Consider the following 19,011-nt stretch of genomic DNA (forward strand, 5'->3'; position numbering starts at 1 on the left):
GTTTAGATGCTACATATTATCATGTTTGGTGGACCTGTAGGAAAGTTAAGGCTTTTTGGATAAAAATCTGGTGGGTCATGCAGAATGTTTTGAAGAAAAAAATTCAATTTTCTCCACAATTGTTTTTGTTGGGTATAGTTAAGGGTTTTACATTGGGTGAAACAAAATTGATATTGTATATGATAACAGCAGCAAGATTGTTGATAGGTAAATATTGGAAAAATGAAGCTTTGCCCACTATTGAGGAATGGACTTTGAAGATGGCCAGTTTTGCGGAGATGGCGAAGATTTCAGCATATCTAAAGGACTGTTCACAAGAGACTTATGAATGGGAATGGAAAAAGTGGATAGAATATATTCAGAACAAATACCAAACTAGGAAGTACCAAATAGCTTTCATTTGAAAATAATGTATTAGAAATATTTTAATGTAATGAAAATTATAAGGGGGGAGGGAGGGGTTCAAGTTTTATATTAAGGGGGGTTTCTTTATGTGACATGACTATATTGTGTGGAAGTCTGGGGGGGAGGGGAGGGTTAGGGAGGGCTAGGGAGGTTGGGAAGTGTGGGGGGGGTTGTGGGGGGGGGGAAAAGGGGTGAAAATGTAATTGTAAAACTATTGCAATAAAAAAAATAAAATAAAGATCCGGTAGCACCTTTTCCAGCTAACAATTTTATTAAAAAGCATACCTGTATTCCTCGATTTACACCAATTGTTCAGTGATTGTTCAAAGTTATAACAGCACTGAAAAAAGTGACTTATGACCATTTTTCACATGTATGACTATTGCAGCGTCCCCGTGGGCCATGTGATCAAAATTCAGACGCTTGGCAACTGACGACTGCGGTGTCCTAAAATCATGTGATGCCCTTTTGCAACCTTCTGTCAAGCAAAGTCAATGGGAAAGCCAACATAGTAACAACCATCTTGCTAACTTAACCATTGCAGGGATTCACTTAACAATTGTGGAAAAAGGGTCATAAAATGTGGCAAAACTCACTTAACAAGAGTCTCACTTAGCAATAGAAATGTTGGGCTCAATTGTGGTCACAAGTCGAGGAATATTTGTAATCTTTCATTCAACGTAGATGAATCTGATGAAATGAGCTGCAGCTCACAAAAACACATACCGTGTATTGGAAAAGGTGCTATTGTACTTGGTTCCTCCTGATTTTTTTAGCCTCTGCAGACTAACTTAGCTCTTCTTCTACATTCTTGCTTATGAAATCAAGGATGTGGCTAAAAAGGCACGTAGAACCCAAGGTAGTTTCATCTCATGATCAAAGTTATTCCTACATGTCTTGTCACAACCCAATATTGATTGTGGTCTGCTGAATTGCTGACCCTGTTTTATAGATATATTCATGTATATCTTTTTAAAAATGCACCATTAGAATATAACCTTTAGGGGGAAGGAAGGTAGGCAGGCAGGATGGATGGAAGGAAGGAAAGAGTATCCAAGTTTAGAGAAGAACAGGAGAAAGATTTGGCTCTTAAGAAAGAAATATTCCAAGCTGAAAAAAAGGAAGGGAGGGAGGGAGGGAGGGAGGGAGGGAGGGAGGAAGGAAGGAAGGAAGGAAGGAAGGAAGGAAGGAAGGAAGGAAGGAAGGAAGCAAGGAAGGAAGGAAGGAAGATCCAAGTTTAGAAAAGAACAGGAGAGAAAGATTTGGCTCTTGAGAAAGAATTATTTCAAGCTGAAAATATGAAGTGCAGCTGGGGAAAAAGAGATCAAAGATCAAAAACAAAGTAGTTCCTTGGCCCTTTCAGATATCAAGTACAGCTCCATTTGTCAACTCACACCTATCTCTACCTGCCACTAAGTGAGTGTGCCATAACCAGGCAAATATGGATTCTTATATTACTAGTGGCAACGGTGCTCAGTGCTGCCTGCCATTTGTAGGCTAATCACTTGGCAGTCCATCTGCTGATCGGCTCATTTAGCCATTGGTGCGAAAAACAACAGCTTGATGAGAAAAGGCACACAGCCTATAAGAGGAAAAACAAAGCGACGGAGAGAGAAAAACAAGAGAACAAAAATCAGCTTTGGATAGGTAGATAAAGAGGAAACATAGGAGCCCCCTCTTACTGAGATCAATAAGAGGAAAGGAACTCAGGGACATACCTTGGCTTAGACAAGCAGTGGCCATGCTCATATTTTTTCACACGTCACCCGTGTACCTCACCTCAGAGGAGGTATTCAGCAGGTTCTGACCAGTTCTGGAGAACCGGTAGCGGAAATTTTGAGTAGTTCGGAGAACCAGTAAATACCACCTCTGACTGACCCCGTCCCCATCTATTCTCTGCCTCCCGAGTCCCAGCTGATCAGGAGGAAATGGGGATTTTGCAGGAACCTTCCCCTGGATTGGGAAGGGAATGGAGATTTTACAGTATCCCTCCCCTGCCACACCCAGCAAGCCATGCCCGGCAAGCCATGCCACGCCCAGCAAGCCACGCCCACAGAACCGGTAGTAAAAAAAAAAAGGAATCCCACCATTGCCTCACCCCCTCTTTAATTAGTGGTATAATGGAAACCTGGTGAATAACAGCAGATTTCTATTAGGTGAATAGCAAAGGAAGATGCCTCAAAGTTTTCTCCTGCCTTGGTGTGGTTGGGTGTTCTGGTTGTATGACACATACGCCAGGTCCCTTTCATGTTGTTGTTCTCTACACAGCTGATAAGAAGGAAAAAATCCATCAGCCAAGGGATGCTTGAAATGGCCAGATGAGCACATGTTAAATGCAGCCATCTGTAAAATAGAGGAATTAGCCGATAATAACAACAGCATTAACCGATAATATCACATGATGACTAAAGGCTACAACATGGCTCTCTGATCAAGCAAAGAGAAAAGGCAGGTGTAAAATGGCCTTCAGAAGAGAGGCCAGAAGCTGGGTTGTGCTAAAAATGTTGCTCATGGAGGATCTCAAACCCCAATCTTGCTACTATCCCTAGGACTAAGGTTGTTCTGATCTGCTCTCTAAATCCCCAGGGCTCCATTTCTGGATTCTTAGCATACATGAAGTCTTCCCAGTCTTACTAGATCTACTAGTAGCAGAACAGATTTTTTTTTTCTTTAAGATTCATCTTTCTCTTGGAATACTAGTTCTGACGAGAGGACAATGTTGCAATCACATCTCTGTTTGCTATTTTTGGGTGCAGAGCAGTGGTGGGTTGCCCCCAGTTTGGACCGGTTCGCAAGAACTGGTAGTAAAATCGGTGGGAGGCTCCGCCCACTGACCCGGATGGCATCATAAGTGATCTGTGCGTGCGTAGAAGCTTCTGCGCATGTGCAGAAGAGCGCATGCATGAGCAAAGCCAGCACACACACACGGGCATGATGCGAACCAGTAGTAAAGGTAAGTAGAACCCACCCCTGGTGCAGAGCTTCATTCATCCCCATTCTATCAAGCACTGGGTCTGATGAGAATGTGATCAGAAAAATATTAGAATGTGCAGAAATGAATAGACTAACACTTGCAATCAAAGAGAAGGAACAAACTGAATACTATATGATATGGGATGTATTTTATCGATGGTTAGAGAATAAATATGAAAGCTAAAAATAAAAGAAGATTAGTAAAATATAAGTTAAGATAGAATTAAGTATGTTGTTGATGATTGTTATTATGATTAGATATATTAAGTATATTAGTATTAAGATAAGAAAAGAGAATTAATACCAATGTAATGAATATGACTGTAATTTTTAATTACTACTGCACTAGATATTTGTACACAGATGATACACGGTTTAATGGAAGATGAACTGTTTGTATTAAAATAAAATAAACATTTTTTTAAAAAAAGCATTGGGTCTAAATTATATGCTAACTGCATGCTGCTTTGTTCCAGTTTTATTTTCTCCTTCCATATTTTTTAATGTTGCGTATTTAAAACAGAATGCAGATGGAAAGCATATATATTTCAACTAACGGATACCATCTCCCATCTGAAGTCAAGCTGACCATATCAGTAACTAGCTAAACCAATTTTTCAGAATTTTCATGGAAAGAAATTGAGTATTTCTATCTTTTCAAGCTTCACCCATAACTCCTAAAATATATATTGTAACGTCTCTCTTTCAGTCAAATAGGAAACTAACAGGACAATGATTGACTGATTTATGTTCCTTATGTACCATTTTTCCAAGAGGCATCACGTAGTAACATTCTTCCTTCTTATCTCAGTGACTTTTAATATAAGCTCTACTAACCAAGCAAGGATCCATCTGCTCCAACATTCAGCATCCCAATAGATGCATTCAAATAACTATGGTAGTATTTAAGGCAGGCCATCTGTAATTCTGGAGAGAATAATCACAAACAGTAACCACTGAAGGCCACTAGCTTTCTATGAATAGGATAAGAAGATGAATTTTCATAGGAGCCCATTGGCCTTTCAGTAAGTGTCATTGGCTCAGCAGACTTTCCAACTTATTATTTCCTAATACTTATCTAACATTCCAGCATCTATGCCATCTGGGTCTCCTCATTAACAAGATCATAGAATTTCTGCTTTGAACCATGTAAGAATTTGCTTCTTGGGAGAAGTTTAATAGGGAGATGGGCTGAGATGTCACCTAGATCCGTGATGGTGAACCTGTGGCACATGTGCCACAGGTGGCACGCAGAGCCCTCTCTACGGGCACGCAAGCCATCGCAGCTCAGCTCTGCCGCACATGCTTGTGCGCTTCCCACCAGCCAGCTGGTTTTGGGGTCTCTGATGCACATGCACAGGAGGCGCATGGGGAGACGCACACGCATGCATGAGTGATCACACGTGCATGCATGGGGGTCGCGCTTGTATGTGTGGGGAGCAGGGGGCGTGGGGGGCAGGGTGCATGCTAGGGGTCTGGGTGGTTAAACGCATGGTGCCAAAAAGGTTAGCCATCACTGACCTAGATGGAAATATGCTCTGCCTCTGAAGCAGCTGATGTTGTGAAGCAGTTCTTGAACCAGGTGATGGACTCAATGAGAGATTCTTAAGTGAATGGCAGAGGCTATCCAGATGTGTTTTTAAAATCTCCTGCTAATGTGCTCTAAGAGCCGAGGTGGCACAGTGGTTAGAGTGCAGTACTGCAGCTAGTTCAGCTGACTGCTAGTTCAGCAGATCAGCGGATCAAATCTCACCGGCTCACGGTTGACTCAGCCTTCCATCCTTCCGAGGTGGGTAAAATGAGGACCCAGATTATTGGGGGCAATATGCTATTTAGTATACTGTCTTTGGTGTAAGCCGCCCAGAGTCCTTGGAGAGTGGGCAGCATAGAAATACAAATAATAAATAAATAAATACCTCAGGGCTGTCAAACTCGCGGCCCATGGGCCGGATGCGTCACGCGCTGGGCACTCCCACACCCAGTTTAGCGAAGGGGCGGGGAAGTTGCAATAGGTCGCGTGACGCTGCCATGACAACACAAGTTTAACACCCCTGCTCTACCTCCTGGTAACATTCATGACACAGTAGAAGGACAAAGATCCAAGGAGAAGCTTGGCGAATTACTTTCATAACTCACGGAAGAAAACTGCATGGGTGTATCATCCAGAGCCAAGTTCAATTCTATCTAGCAGCCTGATAAGGTAGACCATATCAGGCGGGATAACTAAAACTACACTTTATTAAGGTAAGCCAAAGTAGCAGAAACTTGCAAGTGTGATTGTGCTTTTCTTCCCCCCTGACACACCAATACCCCAATGAGTCAGGGAGGAACCACACTAAGCCACTTGCTAACACTGTCTCCTTTCACAGGGAACGTGTTTGCGTGTGTGCTTGTGTGAGAGCAGGGATGGTATTCACTTACCTTCGCTACATACATAATATGTAGATATAATATATGTAGATATATAATATGAGTGCACACACGACCTCCGCGAATGCGCAGAGCCTTCCGCACATGTACAGAGCATCAAAAATGGGATGTGATGACGTCCAGGTGGGTGGGCGGAGCCTCCCACAGCAGCTGCTACCAATTCGCCCGAACCGGATAGAACTGGCTAAATACCACCACTGTGTGAGAGAGATTTTTTTATTTGTTTGGAAGTGGAGAGAAAAGGTTTGCACCAGTAACAGCCAAACAAAAGGTTTGGTCCAGAACGCAGCCGCGCAAGCTGTCGTGGGTGCACCTAGGTACACCCACATTACACCAATTCTCCGTGAGCTGCACTGGCTCCCTATTGGTCTCCGTTCACAATTCAAGGTGTTGGTTCTTACCTTTAAAGCCCTACATGGCTCAGGGCCAGGGTATCTTCGAGACCACCTTCTATCGCATAACTCCCAATGACCAGTAAGATCCCACAGAGTTGGTCTCCTCCGGGTCCCGTCAGCTAAACAATGCCGGCTGGCGGGCCCATGAGGGAGGGCCTTCTCTGTGGCTGCCCCAGCTCTCTGGGACCAGTTACCTCCTGAGGTCCGGACCATCCCCACCCTATTGGCCTTCCGAAAAGCGGTGAGACCTGGCTTTTCCGGCAGGCCTGGGGCTGTTGATCTCGCTCTTGCGATCCGGTGAGTTCCGGCCATGAATGGTGTGAATGAGTTTTAATGTTTTTAATGTTCTTAATTTTTAAATGTTTTTTATAATGATTTTAAATGCATTGTGAGCCGCCCTGAGTCTTCGGAGAGGGGCGGCATACAAATTGAATTAATAAATAATAAATAAATAGCTGGATTCCAATAAGTTCAATGCACACACACACACCTCCAAAAAAGTATTGTAGAAGTAAATGGTTAAAATCTCTCCTTTTCTCCCTCTACTGTCATTACATCATTGCCACATTCCTCAATCATTGTGTCAGAAGAATAATTTGGGGTTCCAACTCGAGCTAGGGCTGCACAAGAATAAATAAAAATGGGATCCAGACAGCTGTGAGGAAAGAAGAAACATTTATTCCTAAAAGCAAAACAGTTTGCCTATATGGGCAGGCTGCAGAGAAATGGGGTACAACGGTAGATTTTTATAGGGGGAGCTTGTCCAGGGTGAAATGTCTATGTGCTGAATGTACAACTTGAGGTGTGTTTGTGTATGTTTGTGCATGTGTGTGTGAAGATATGTTTATTCTTGTGAGCGTGCAATTCCTCTGGGAGACCTAATTTAATTAACTCTGTGTTTGCAGGCCTTATCCTTTGATATGTAGATTAGGTCTGGGTAACTTATTTAAGGGCTGGAGGAAGTTGCTAATTTTAGTTGATTAACATAGTTTCAGCTTGACTGACAGTTATCTAGTGGAGACACTGATTCTCAAACTATTGTGGATTCTGTTGATATTTTAAGGGAAGATGGAAACAGTATAAAGAATAAAATATATTTGGATATACAACTTCTCATAACTGAAAAAAAAAATAGGGGGAGAAATTCAGTAGGCCTAGAAGGGTTGCCTTCCCCTGATCTAATCTAAGCAGGGAAGCATGCCGTCTGGGCCTCCTCTCTGTTTACTAGAAGAACCTGTGGCTCAAAGCATGTTTGATCAATGGGTTGGCTGATGTTCTTGGACAAAAAAAAACTTTGCAACGATTATTCACATTCTGGTAACCACCTGCTTGGGTCGATGATCTGTAATATATCTGGGACTGCTTTTGAACATTGTCCAAAAGTGCCAGTTAATCAAAACCAGGACAGCTAAGCTGCTGCGTGGGAGCTGCCCATCCAAACACATTAGGCTTGAGCTTGTCCATCTGCACTAGCTGTTGTCTCTTTCCAGGTCCAAATCAAACTATTGATACTCACTTTTGAAGCACTGATTGGTTTGGGCAGGGATCCTGGAGGAACATCCTCTTTGCCGTAGTAGGTACCCCTACCTAAAGGTTCTCAAAGTTCTCGTCTCCATCTGCATCTCCAATGCATCGTAAAACGTTCAGCTTTGGGAGAGGAAAAAAGAGGCGACGTTAAAGAAGACTATGCATTACACAGACATGCACGCGAAGCTCTCTGTTGGGAGGAAAACCACTTTAGGGAGTAAGAATCGACATCAGAGATGCCAGAGGAGCCAACAAAAAAAAAAGTCAAGATGGCAGCTTTGATCACATTAAATTGCAGACACAGTAACCTTTAAAAAAAAAAAAAAACACCTCTATGGCTGATCTTGACACAAACTGTCAGCAGGACGAGAGCGAAGCAATCTGTTGCTTCTAGCAGTCTTCACCTCTTTTCACTCCTTCTGTGCCAGCTCTATGTCCTCCGATTTGATTATATCCACCATACTATTGCTATAGGTAAGCTCAAAGGCAGGAAGCCTCGCTGTGGCACACCCACTGCCGGGCAACATCAGTGCCTCCACTAGATAATTGACATTCAAGCTGAAACTATGTTAATCAACTAAAATTAGCAACTTCCTCAAACCCTTAAATAAGTTACCCAGACCTAATCCACATATCAAAGGATAAGGCCCGCAAACACAAAGTTAATTAAATTAGGTCTCCCAGAGGAACTGCATGTTTCTGGACAAGTGGGGATCTCAGGGTCTGAAGAAGCCTTTTGGCCTAAGCCTCTGGGCAGAAGTCCATAAGGATGTCTATGGTTTGAGATACTATTTCTGCACCCATACAGCAGAAACAAAAGTAGAACTGACTGGCAGTGCTCTAAGACAGCTTCCTCCCCTCCCTCCCTTCGGCCTCTGCTCAGCCAGACTAGCCGGCTGCTCCACTCCCTCCTAGGTCTGTCTCAGCCAAGTGCACACCTGCCACTGCTCCTCCTCCTCCTCCTCCTCCTCCTCCTCCTCCTCCTCCTCCTCCTCCCCCCTCCTTTTGCAAGAGCTTGAATCCAGCAGCTTGCTCAGTCTCTTTCCCATTTCTCCCCTTGGGCTTTTCTCTTTCTTTTCTCTACAACAGCCTTGCAGAGAGGTGGTGGAGGAGGAGGAGGAGGAAGAGGAAGAGGAAGAGGACCTTCAGACATCATCTACTGAGGAGAATCAGCAGGGACCTCTTGCAAAGCTGGCGAATACAGGACAGCAATTTCTGCAGCCAAAGCATCAAGGTAAGTTTACACCAGATTGCATCTGCAAGAAGATGGCAAGTAGTGAACTGGACTGGACTGCCCTAGCCTGATCTAGCAAGAGGAAGGAGAATTGCATTTCCTTGAGCTAGCTAGGTCATTACATTGCTTAGTTCTACCAGTCTTAGGAGCCAGATGGATGGAAAGTTGCTACTTGCTAGGAAAGGGTGAAACAGGGGATTAGAGTCCATAGAGGGGAATGATGCAGCCCAAAACCCTTTAGAAATCCTTCTAGATCTCACTGTCTGTCAATCCAGATAGAGAAATAGAATCATTCTATCTGAAGGAAACTCTAACCCAACTCTTCTGTTAATGCAGGGAACCCATTGCAGCATCATAGCTAATAAAATTAACCGAAGGAAGGAAGGGAGGGAGGGAGGGAGGGAGGAAGGCACTAGTAAAATGGAATAGAATATATCTCGGAGTTGGTTCAATGCCTCTTGTATTTAAATGTACCCATTTATTTCCACCATGCCCACCATATTGGCATCTGTTTACATCCTTGGGCAATTGCTAAATGCCCAACAGATATAATTGAACATTCACTAATCCCTTAATGATGACTCTCTATCCTGAATTTTGGAGGATGCATTATAGTTCTGTCCTTTAGCTTTACAATTCTAGGTGCTCTTGTTTCTCACACCTAAGTGATTTAACAGAAGAGGAGCAGAAGTTGAACATTTTGGTGGAAAGAAGACAGATTTGCCTTTGACTTCTCCTTTAGAAGCTTCATTGTAGACCAGCAAATCTTTCTTTACCTACACACCAAGAGAGAAACTTTACTCAATTAGAAAGATACAGAATTGCCAGGGTTATGACAGCTGTGGGAAAACATGTGGGTCAAATGGAATCAATCATTGCCAATAGCTATATTGATTCATTCTGTGGCACTGCTGTTTTGCTAACCCTGTTAAAAAAAACAAGAAACAATTTCCTGCTGCCAACGGCCCAGGGTCGGTGAGATTTCTGCTATTGTAAGCACGAATTCTATTGTATTTTTTTTAACCCCGTTGTCCTTGGTCTCCTCGTAGCTGGAAGGAGAAGATGAACAAAAGTGATCCGGCCTGGGAGAGCAATGCCAAGGACCCAGATGAGAAGGAGATATCGCCGTGCATGGTCAGCATAGGGGCCCTCCTCTACTACTGCATCCTGCTGTGTGTGGGTTTGCCTGGTAAGACAAAAATCAAGAAATCCAACAGCTCCATAGGTGTGTCAGTGAGATGTGTTCATGCGTACTTCCAACAGATAGGAGGAGAAGCAGCAGCAGCAGCAACAACAATTCATAGCTGAGAGATTTTATGGTTATTTGTTTAAGTGTCTGGGGTAGTACTGCCAAGCTGACACATAGGAAAATATATATATATATATATATATATATGCAAAAGGGCAGAATAAAAACTCCATCATATCAACTCAAGCGAATACAGTCCAGAAACCAAATCACATTTTAAAAGCCTGCAGAAGGAGGGACTCAAACATTTTTTGCGGGAAAGACTGCCAAGGAAAAAAATGGATTCCCACCGAGAAGGATCTATCTCTAGTGGCTATCAGGAGAAAACTGTTGGAAATAGGAGCCAAAGGCCATCAGAGAGAATAGGAGATGGAAATGGAAGTCTTGGCCTTGATATATCCTACAGAGGTGAAATGCAAACAAACCAGGGAGCTGCAAAAGGGTGACAAACCAGAGTAAACAGCTGCTGCAAAGCAAGAAAAATAAAATATATCCAGCCAAATTTGAGAAGGCATATTTTCAGGCAAGGATTATAACTGGAAGGATTTTAACTGAGCCCTTCATTTTAAAATCAGAAGGGTTTAATGTTTTTCTTTACATGTAACTGCAGTGGGATTCACTGATTATTACATAGCGCTTATCTCTTACCAACATTCACGTGTATATTAGTAAGTGACAAATAGAAAATGTTTGTTCTTAGAATGGGAAAGATGTTAAACTATGCCCCCACCCCAAAAAAAAGGACTGCAGAACTCTCATAGAATTGATATATAAAGGAATACTGTGAACGAAGTATTATTACAGTAAGGACTGGGGGCATTTTTCTAGGAATGTTCAAGATGCAGTATATAGGAATTATAGTAAAATCCCTTCATAAAGTTTATATTACTAAACTTGTTTTATTTTGTGGTTAGATTTATATGCTCAAGAGCCCAAAGTAATGCAGGCACTCCCCAGGTTATGAGCAAGTTCCGTTCCTGTGTTTAATTCGAATTTGTATTTAAGTCAGAACTCGTACTTACAAATGGACTGCCTATTACTAAAACTGGCAGACAACATTCTCCTTCTTCAAGCCGGCCAACGGCTGAAGCCACACAATATTTCCATGAACCATTGAAAAAACACTATTTGTTAAATGTGCAGAGTTTTAGTGGTTCATAAAAACATTGCTTGGCTTCAGCAGTTCTTTAGCTCATGGAAGAATCGTCAGTCTGTTCATAAGTTATTAGTTGTTCCGTTGTTAGTCAGTTGTTCTTAACCTGGAGACTGCCAGTGTTTAGTGCTTTGGACCTCTTACAGCATTTGCCCCCCCTAAAACAACAAGACTGCCATCAGCCTAAACTCACCTAGGGAGCTGTGTTCAGTCTAGATTCTAGATCTCTGTGGGATTTGGTCCGACATTTTAATTACTATCCCACAATTGTCACAACTTCTGTTAACTTCTTTGTGTATTTTCATAAAAATCCTTCCAACAGAATTTTTTTTCCATTTCCCCTGTGTTCATCAACATTAGTATAAAACAAAATCATAAAAAATTAAAGCACATACCTTGGAGGCTACCCAGTCATTCCAATAGCCTATTTAGTGCAAAAGATCAGTGTGTTCTCCGATGGTTGGTTTGTTTCTTAGCAAAAGGAAATTGTTTCTTATCCCAAAATTTTAATGCATGGGCAGGATTTTTTTTTAAAAAAAAAAGAAAACATGACTATAGGAAGGTGAGAGGAAAAGTTTATTAGGTACAATTTTATTCATATGTGCCCATCATAGTGTTAATTTCAAGATGAGCACCAGAGGGAGCTATCATCTCACAAAGATGTGGAGAACATTGATGGGCAGTTTTATGAGTCCCTACATCTACAATACCAGCGATACTGAAAATGATTTGTTTTCACAAAGTCCTGGTATTACTTTAGCAGTTCATGGGAATTAGCCTCCCCTGTTTTGAAATGTCAATGTGGTATACCCTATAGTACCATTCCAGACAAATGGCTGTCCAATCTCTTCTTAAAACCTCCAGTGTTGGAACAACCAAGGCTTCTGGAGGCAAGTCATTCCATTAATCATTGCTCCAATAATGGATGTTTTTAAGATGAGATTGGACAACCATTTGTCTGAAATGGTATAGGGCCGTGATGGCGAACGTATGGCACGTGTGCCACAGGTGGCATGCGGAGCCATCTCTGGGGCACACGAGCCGACACTCAGGTCAGCTTCACAGCGCATGCCCACATGCCTCCTGCCAGCCAGCTGATTTTCAGGTCTCTGCCAGGAGACACGCACCCATGCATGGGGGGAGGGTCATGCACACATGCACAGGGGTGGGGGTTGCACACACATGCGTGGGGGGGTGGGGGAGTGCAGCGCTCCCCTGGCCCCCATTTTTGGTTCCAGGAGGCTTCAGGGAGGCCTGCTGGCACAAAAATGGGGGTCACATGCACATGTGTGAGGATGGGGGAGTATGGGGGGGGTGTCGCACCGGTGGTGGGTTGCCCCCGGTTTGGACCGGTTCACAAGAACCGATAGAAAAACCAGTGGGAGACTCCGCCCACTGACCCAGACATCATCATAGGTGATCTGCACATGCACAAAAGAGCACGCGCAAGTGCGAGTGAAGTGAGGGCACGCGCACAGGCACAATGTGAACCGGTAGTAAGGGTAAGTAGAACCCACCCCTGGGTCACATGCGCAGGGGTGGGAGGTGGGCTGAGGGTCACGTGCGCATGCGTGGGGGCGGTGCCTGAGGGGGGGCATTGCATTATGGGTGTCGGCATGTGTGCTTTCGGCACCCGAGGGAAAAAAGGTTCGCCATCTCTTGTATAGGGTCTCCTGCCTGATTAGGGAGTAGGACTAGAAGACCTCCAAGGTCCCTTCCAACTCTGTTATTCTATTATTCTTATGTAAGAACATGCTTGAGAGACCAAAGGGGAAAAACTAGGGATTGGTCAGATAAGAGGCAGTTTAGCTCACCGAAGAAATGGGACCAGGGCAAACATCTCCGAAAGGAACCCACTCCCCCACCCCAAGTTTCTTAGATTGTAAAGGTAAGGAGAAGATCTCTGAAAGGAACCCACTCCCCCACCCCAAATTTCTTGGATTGTAAAGGTAAGGAGAGAGAGAGAGAGAGAGATGTACTTTCAGATTTGCAACAATATAGTTCTAGTACTCGTGGTTGCTTCTTCTTCTCTGGGTTACTTCTAAGGGGTGACACTATCCTACTTCCTATTTCATTTGTATAATTGGGTCCCAAATACAATTACTGTATATCTAGTCCTTCTTCTTCCAAAGTCCTCTGGCTGACATCCATCTCTTTTTGTTATCTTTCCCAGCCTTATTTTACCTTGACAATAGCCCCGTCAAGGACAAATAAGCTAAAGGGAGGCCATTTGGGTCGATTTTGTAGAAATCAAATATTAGTCACAGCTATGCATGCAAATACTAATTCATCCTAAAGTACTTTTAAACTCCTTATCTACAGATACCTTTTTGTTATCTTTTCTTCCAGTTAACATTTTAACTGCCGCTGCACTTTCCCGTCTTGCTGCTCGCACCCAGAAATCCTCGTACTGCTACCTCTTGGCCCTCACCGCTTCTGACATCCTGACTCAAGTCTTTGTGGTCTTTGCTGGCTTCATTGTGCAGGCAGCCATCTTGGCCCGCGAAGTCCCAGGTGCCTTTGCCCATGCAATCAACATCTTACAGTTCACGGCCAATCACGCTTCCATCTGGGTGACGGTACTGTTGACTATGGACCGTTACGTGGCCCTTTGCCATCCCCTGCAGTATCGGGCTGTCTCCTACCCAGAACGCACCCAGAAGATAATTGCTGCCATGTTTGCAGTCTCACTGGCTACTGGAGTTCCTTTCTACTGGTGGCTAGATGTTTGGCATGATGTCTACCCGCCCAGCACTTTGGACAAAGTCCTGAAGTGGCTTCATTGCTTCATCATCTACTTCATTCCCTGCACTGTCTTTCTGATGACAAACTCTGTTATCATCTGCAAGCTCAAGCGATCAGGAAATCCCAACCGCCGCCTCAGCAGAACCACAGCCATTTTGCTGGCCGTCACCACTGTCTTCATTGTCCTCTGGGCTCCACGGACATTTGTCATGATCTACCACCTCTATGTGGCATCAGTTAATCAGGACTGGCGAGTACACCTGGCCTTGGATGTTGCCAACATGGTAGCCATGCTCAATACCTCCATCAACTTCTTCCTTTATTGCTTTGTCAGCAAGACCTTCCGGCGTACTGTCCGTGAAGTGCTAGTCTCTTACAGATTCCAGTGTGCCCAACCATCAAGGAAGGACACTGCTCTGGAACTGACTCTGAAACCCCTGGGGGTCTGGGCTGGGACTTCATCTTAGGGAGATTATCATCCTTCTGCAACCAGCTCCCGCTTTTGCTGAATGTAGATTCCGTGGACCTTTTGGTGCACTAAAATGATGGAGAATAAGGATGTCCTTCGTGGCCCTAAATTCCTTCAGAAAAAAAGGAGAGGAGGTAGTGAAGTAGCTTCATTCAGAGATGCTTTGTTTTCATTCTTTATTCTATTTTTAAGTAATGAATTGTTTGGGGAAGGGAGGAAGGAGGGAAGCCTTCATCCTCCTTTTGTTTTATGGTCTTACAACTCTCATCCTTGTTCAATGAGGTGAGTCATCCCTCTGTTGTGCCCTGCCAGTGGCCAACGGAGCTGGCAACAGATTCGGACAGTGAGGAGGTTCAGGAGGAACATGAGCCAGTCCTGGAGTCTCCGGAAGGCTCTAATGAGGGCTCTGCATCAGAGACAGAGAGGGGGCCAGGTCCGTATGCCAGTTATCAGCTGCCTTCGGAGTCAGACATCAGTGAGGCAGATGAACAGCTGGAGTCTATTCCCAATGTGCACATGCACAGAGTTGCCAAACAAAGGGAACAGCTAAAGAACAAGGGTCAACTCAGGAGTAAGAGCACAGGTGTATGATGAATGGCCCCTCCCAGAGGGAATAAAAGAGGAGCGAAAGGGGAGTGGAGTTTGCAGGAGACAATTAGTTCGCTTAATTGGTTCGTGACTTTCCGTGACTCCTTGCCAGGTTTGGAAGATATTGGCCTGGCAACTCCCCAAGCCAGATAAGGTCTGTTACTGTAAATTCACCCTTGAAAGACTTTGCTGGATGTGAATGAGAAGAATTCACAGTAACTTAATCAAAAGTGGTTTTTGTTGGGACAAGGAGTCTGCTTCCTGGTTTGGGGAAGCCTAGGTCACAACACCCTCAAGGGCAAGGACAGACCGTCACTGCCATTTTGAGATGTGTTCCACCTCAGTGGAATGTCTTTAGTATGTGGCAGAAAGATAAATGTCTGGTTTATCCCCAGCTGTTATTCACAATATCTGTTCTGATTCTGATTCTTCCATAGCCTGGGTAGTGTATACAGTATTTAAAAAAAGCAAGAAGAGATGTTTGTGTGCATTCATTTCCCTATTACCGAAGGCAAAATACCAGGAGGTCTTGAAGGAGCCAAGCCCTAGAAGTGAAAAAGAGAAAAGTAGTACCGTAATATCCATGTAATGACATGTGTGTTTAGAAGGGTGGGACTGGCAGAATTGTTTCAAGCAAGCAATCCCTTTGTGTGGTAAATGTCTCTGAGCCAGATAATCCATTCCACACTTTCAAAATTCCAACATTCTTCACTCCTCACTCCTCACCCCTAACTTTCCACTCCCATAAATATTTGCCTTTAGGTGGGTTTCTCTGAGTTTTTTCTCTTTTCTCCTTTGAAAAGCTTCTTTCACACCCTTTTGGAGGGCCCGTCCAATCTGGCTGCTTCCCAAATAGCTCCAAGCACCACTGCCTGGGAGGAAAGCCAGCTACGTCCCGCCAAGCATCAACTCATCCTTTCTCCCAGAGGCACAGACAGAGGCATATAGTTCAGCTTCAGACACTGGAGGGATGTAGGCCTGTTGGGACATTCGCATGGTCTTATATCCATGTACAAATTGGGAGGTCTGTGCAGGGTCTGTGTGAAGGTACCTATAATGGTTTATAAGCCACGGTTTGTGGTTTAATAATTTAATTTAAATGTATTCAATAAACCAAGTTTCTGTTTGATTTAGCTCAATTTGTGTGAAATGAATCAGACTCACTGAGTCTGTATACTATGTCAAACTGTCGACAAGGATCAGTGTTATGAATTCCACAAGTCAATGGAGAATGCTTACATTTGTTTTGTATAGATAATTTACAAGTCTGCTTAACTTTTATTGTTACTGACTTACTATTAATGAAGGTTGTTGTCATACTTGAAATGCTCTATTCACTTGAGAAAGGATAATGAATAATTGGAGAAGTTGGAGAAAACGGCAACCAAAAGGCTCAAAGAAAAAGAAGTACAATTTAACTTTATTTAACTTGGGAGGGGGGGAAATCACCCACCATCAACAAAGAAGGTTTGAACCTTTTTGATTAAAATTAACACATATTTAAAGTAATTTGAGGAATTCAAAAGCAGAGCTATTTCTCTCCATTTTGTGTGACAGAATTTTTGGATCAGTAGTCTGTTCAGACAATTTCCTTTTTGTTCCAGCAGTATTTTTAATCAATGGTAAGGATGCTAATTGTTAGGGACATTATAGTATTTAAGGTACCAGGCTAGAAACCAGGAGATGGTGAGTTATAGACCCACTTTAGGCATGAAAGCTGGCTGGATGACTTTGGGGCAGTCGCTCTCTCTCAGCCCAATCCACCTCATAGGGTTGTTGAGGGAAGAAGGAATATGAGGCATGTTCACTATCTTGAGTTATTCATAAAAATAATAAAGACAGAATAAAAACATCTAAAATATATATAGTATGACAGTGGTAAAATATTGATAAAGTGTCACGTGCGATATTTTTCAACATTATCAGCTTGGATGAGAAGATAGAGAATGCTTTCCAATTTTTTATACAAGATAAAAATGAGTGAAATGTTTAAACTTTTAGAAAGCACATATAACCAAGATGGCGAACCTATGGCACGCGTAGCCATATCAGTGGGCACGCGAGCTCAGCTCCGGTGCACATGCATGAGCCGGCTAGCTGATTTTCAGGCCTTCTGGGCCCACCAGAAGTAGGGAAACAGGCTGTTTCCTGCCTCTGGAGGGCCTCGGGGGTGGGGATGGGGAAGGCCTGTTTTCTCTCTCACCTGGCTCCAGGGCCTCTCTAGGAGTCTGGGGAGGGTGAACTGCCTTCCCCAACCCCCAGGAGGTCATCCAGAGGCCGAAAACGGCCCATTTGACAACATCCAGTCTCGCTGGAAGTTGGCAAAAGGGTCGTTTCTGGCATTTGGAGGACCTCCGGGGGGTGGGGAAGGCCATTTTTGCCCTCTCCAGACTCCTAGAGAGGCCCTGGAGGCTGGGGACAACAAAAAATAGGCCTTCCGGTCCCACCGGAAGTTGTCAAATGGGCCATTTTCAGCCACAGGAGGACCTTCGGGGGGAAGCTGTTTTCGCCCTCCCCAGACTCCTAGAGAGGCCCTGGAGCCAGGTGTGAGAGAAAAACAGGCCTACCGGGCCATTACGTGCCAGGAGCAGAGGGAGTGGAGGAGGTCACATGTTCATGCGCGGCGGCGGGGTGCATAGAATTATGAGTGTGGGCACGCATGTGTGTGACCCCCCCAGCACACAATGGCAAAAAGGTTAGCCATCACTGACATATAAGATCTAAAATGATCTTAAGTTAGAGAAGCTTAAAATAGTGCCTGTTAATTTAAAAAATGCAAAGTTATTATCTTAGGAAACAAATCAAGTGTACAGGGGGCAGGGGATAACTAGTTTGGAAAGTGTATGTGCAGTGGTGGGCTGCAACTGGTTTAACAACTGGTTCTGTAAGCGCGCACCTTGCACGCATGCACGCACGCCCAATGTGCTTGCGCGCAGCGTTCAAAATACAGCAATTTGAAGCTCAGCTGCTTACCTTCTAAGGCAGCCCCGGTAAGTAGAACAGGATCAGCTGAGCCAGAAAGAAGGAAACATAGGACAGGATAGGGCAGGGGTGGGTGGGCAGGGCCAGCTGATCGTCGGAACTACCGGTTTGCTCAAACCGGTCTGAACTGGCAGCAGCCCTGCACTGTGTATGTGTGAAACTATCTAGGATTTATAGTTCCCAAATGGATATGGAACAGCAGTGAGATCTGACTATATAGCAATAGAAGTATCATTCCCAAGGCACAAGGAGTTACATCTTCACTGAATTCTATAATTATTAAGTCCCATCATGTATTGTGTCATCCTAGGCTTTAAGAAGGTTTCAGAAAAACCTTCAAATCTTGTGCAAATAAAAAGGGTAACAGTGGTAGAGAAGAGTTTGAAAGTTGTTAAGATATGTTTAATCCATAAGCCATGACAATTAATGAAGGTTATTGTGGCCTTCTTCAAGTACCTGTATGAATCCCTTGTCAAACTTGCAAAGACAATATCGAAATAGCAAAGACAATTTAACACAGGCAAATCAAGGAAATATTTTTACACTCTGACCAACATCAAATATCGTGAGAAAAGACAGAGACTGTGCTACATAATATAGGTTTGAGCAAATGGGGCAAGGATGGTCATAACCTCTTCAAATTGAATTTGACTCCAGGTGTTTTCTATAAACTGTTGTTTTCTCATCTCTACAGTCCAAAATTTCTGGACTGTCCCAGTTAGTCTAGTCAATGCTATAGCTCCTTGCCTTTCTTTATGGCCAAGGAAGAAGCTATATTTTTAGCTAGTTTCTGACCTGCACAACTAGGATGAAACAAGAAGGCCCACCTTTGTTGTGGCCCACCAGCAGCCAGTGGAGCTG

The 19,011-nt window shown here is 43.8% G+C and overlaps 1 protein-coding gene across 1 annotated transcript; it reads left to right on the forward strand.

Annotated features, from left to right (window-relative positions):
- Positions 1-8,728: 8,728 nt before the first annotated feature.
- GPR142 (G protein-coupled receptor 142) lies at positions 8,729-16,301 on the forward strand. Its single transcript, XM_034412746.3, has 3 exons — positions 8,729-8,964; positions 10,014-10,153; positions 13,716-16,301. Exons 2-3 carry the CDS (start codon positions 10,027-10,029, stop codon positions 14,576-14,578), a joined length of 990 nt encoding a protein of 329 aa, XP_034268637.2. The 5' UTR covers positions 8,729-8,964; positions 10,014-10,026; the 3' UTR covers positions 14,579-16,301.
- Positions 16,302-19,011: the final 2,710 nt, after the last annotated feature.

This window comes from Pantherophis guttatus, chromosome 2 (assembly GCF_059756535.1).
Source record: "Pantherophis guttatus breed Tessera chromosome 2, ASM5975653v1, whole genome shotgun sequence".
Classification (NCBI taxonomy): domain Eukaryota; kingdom Metazoa; phylum Chordata; class Lepidosauria; order Squamata; family Colubridae; genus Pantherophis; species Pantherophis guttatus.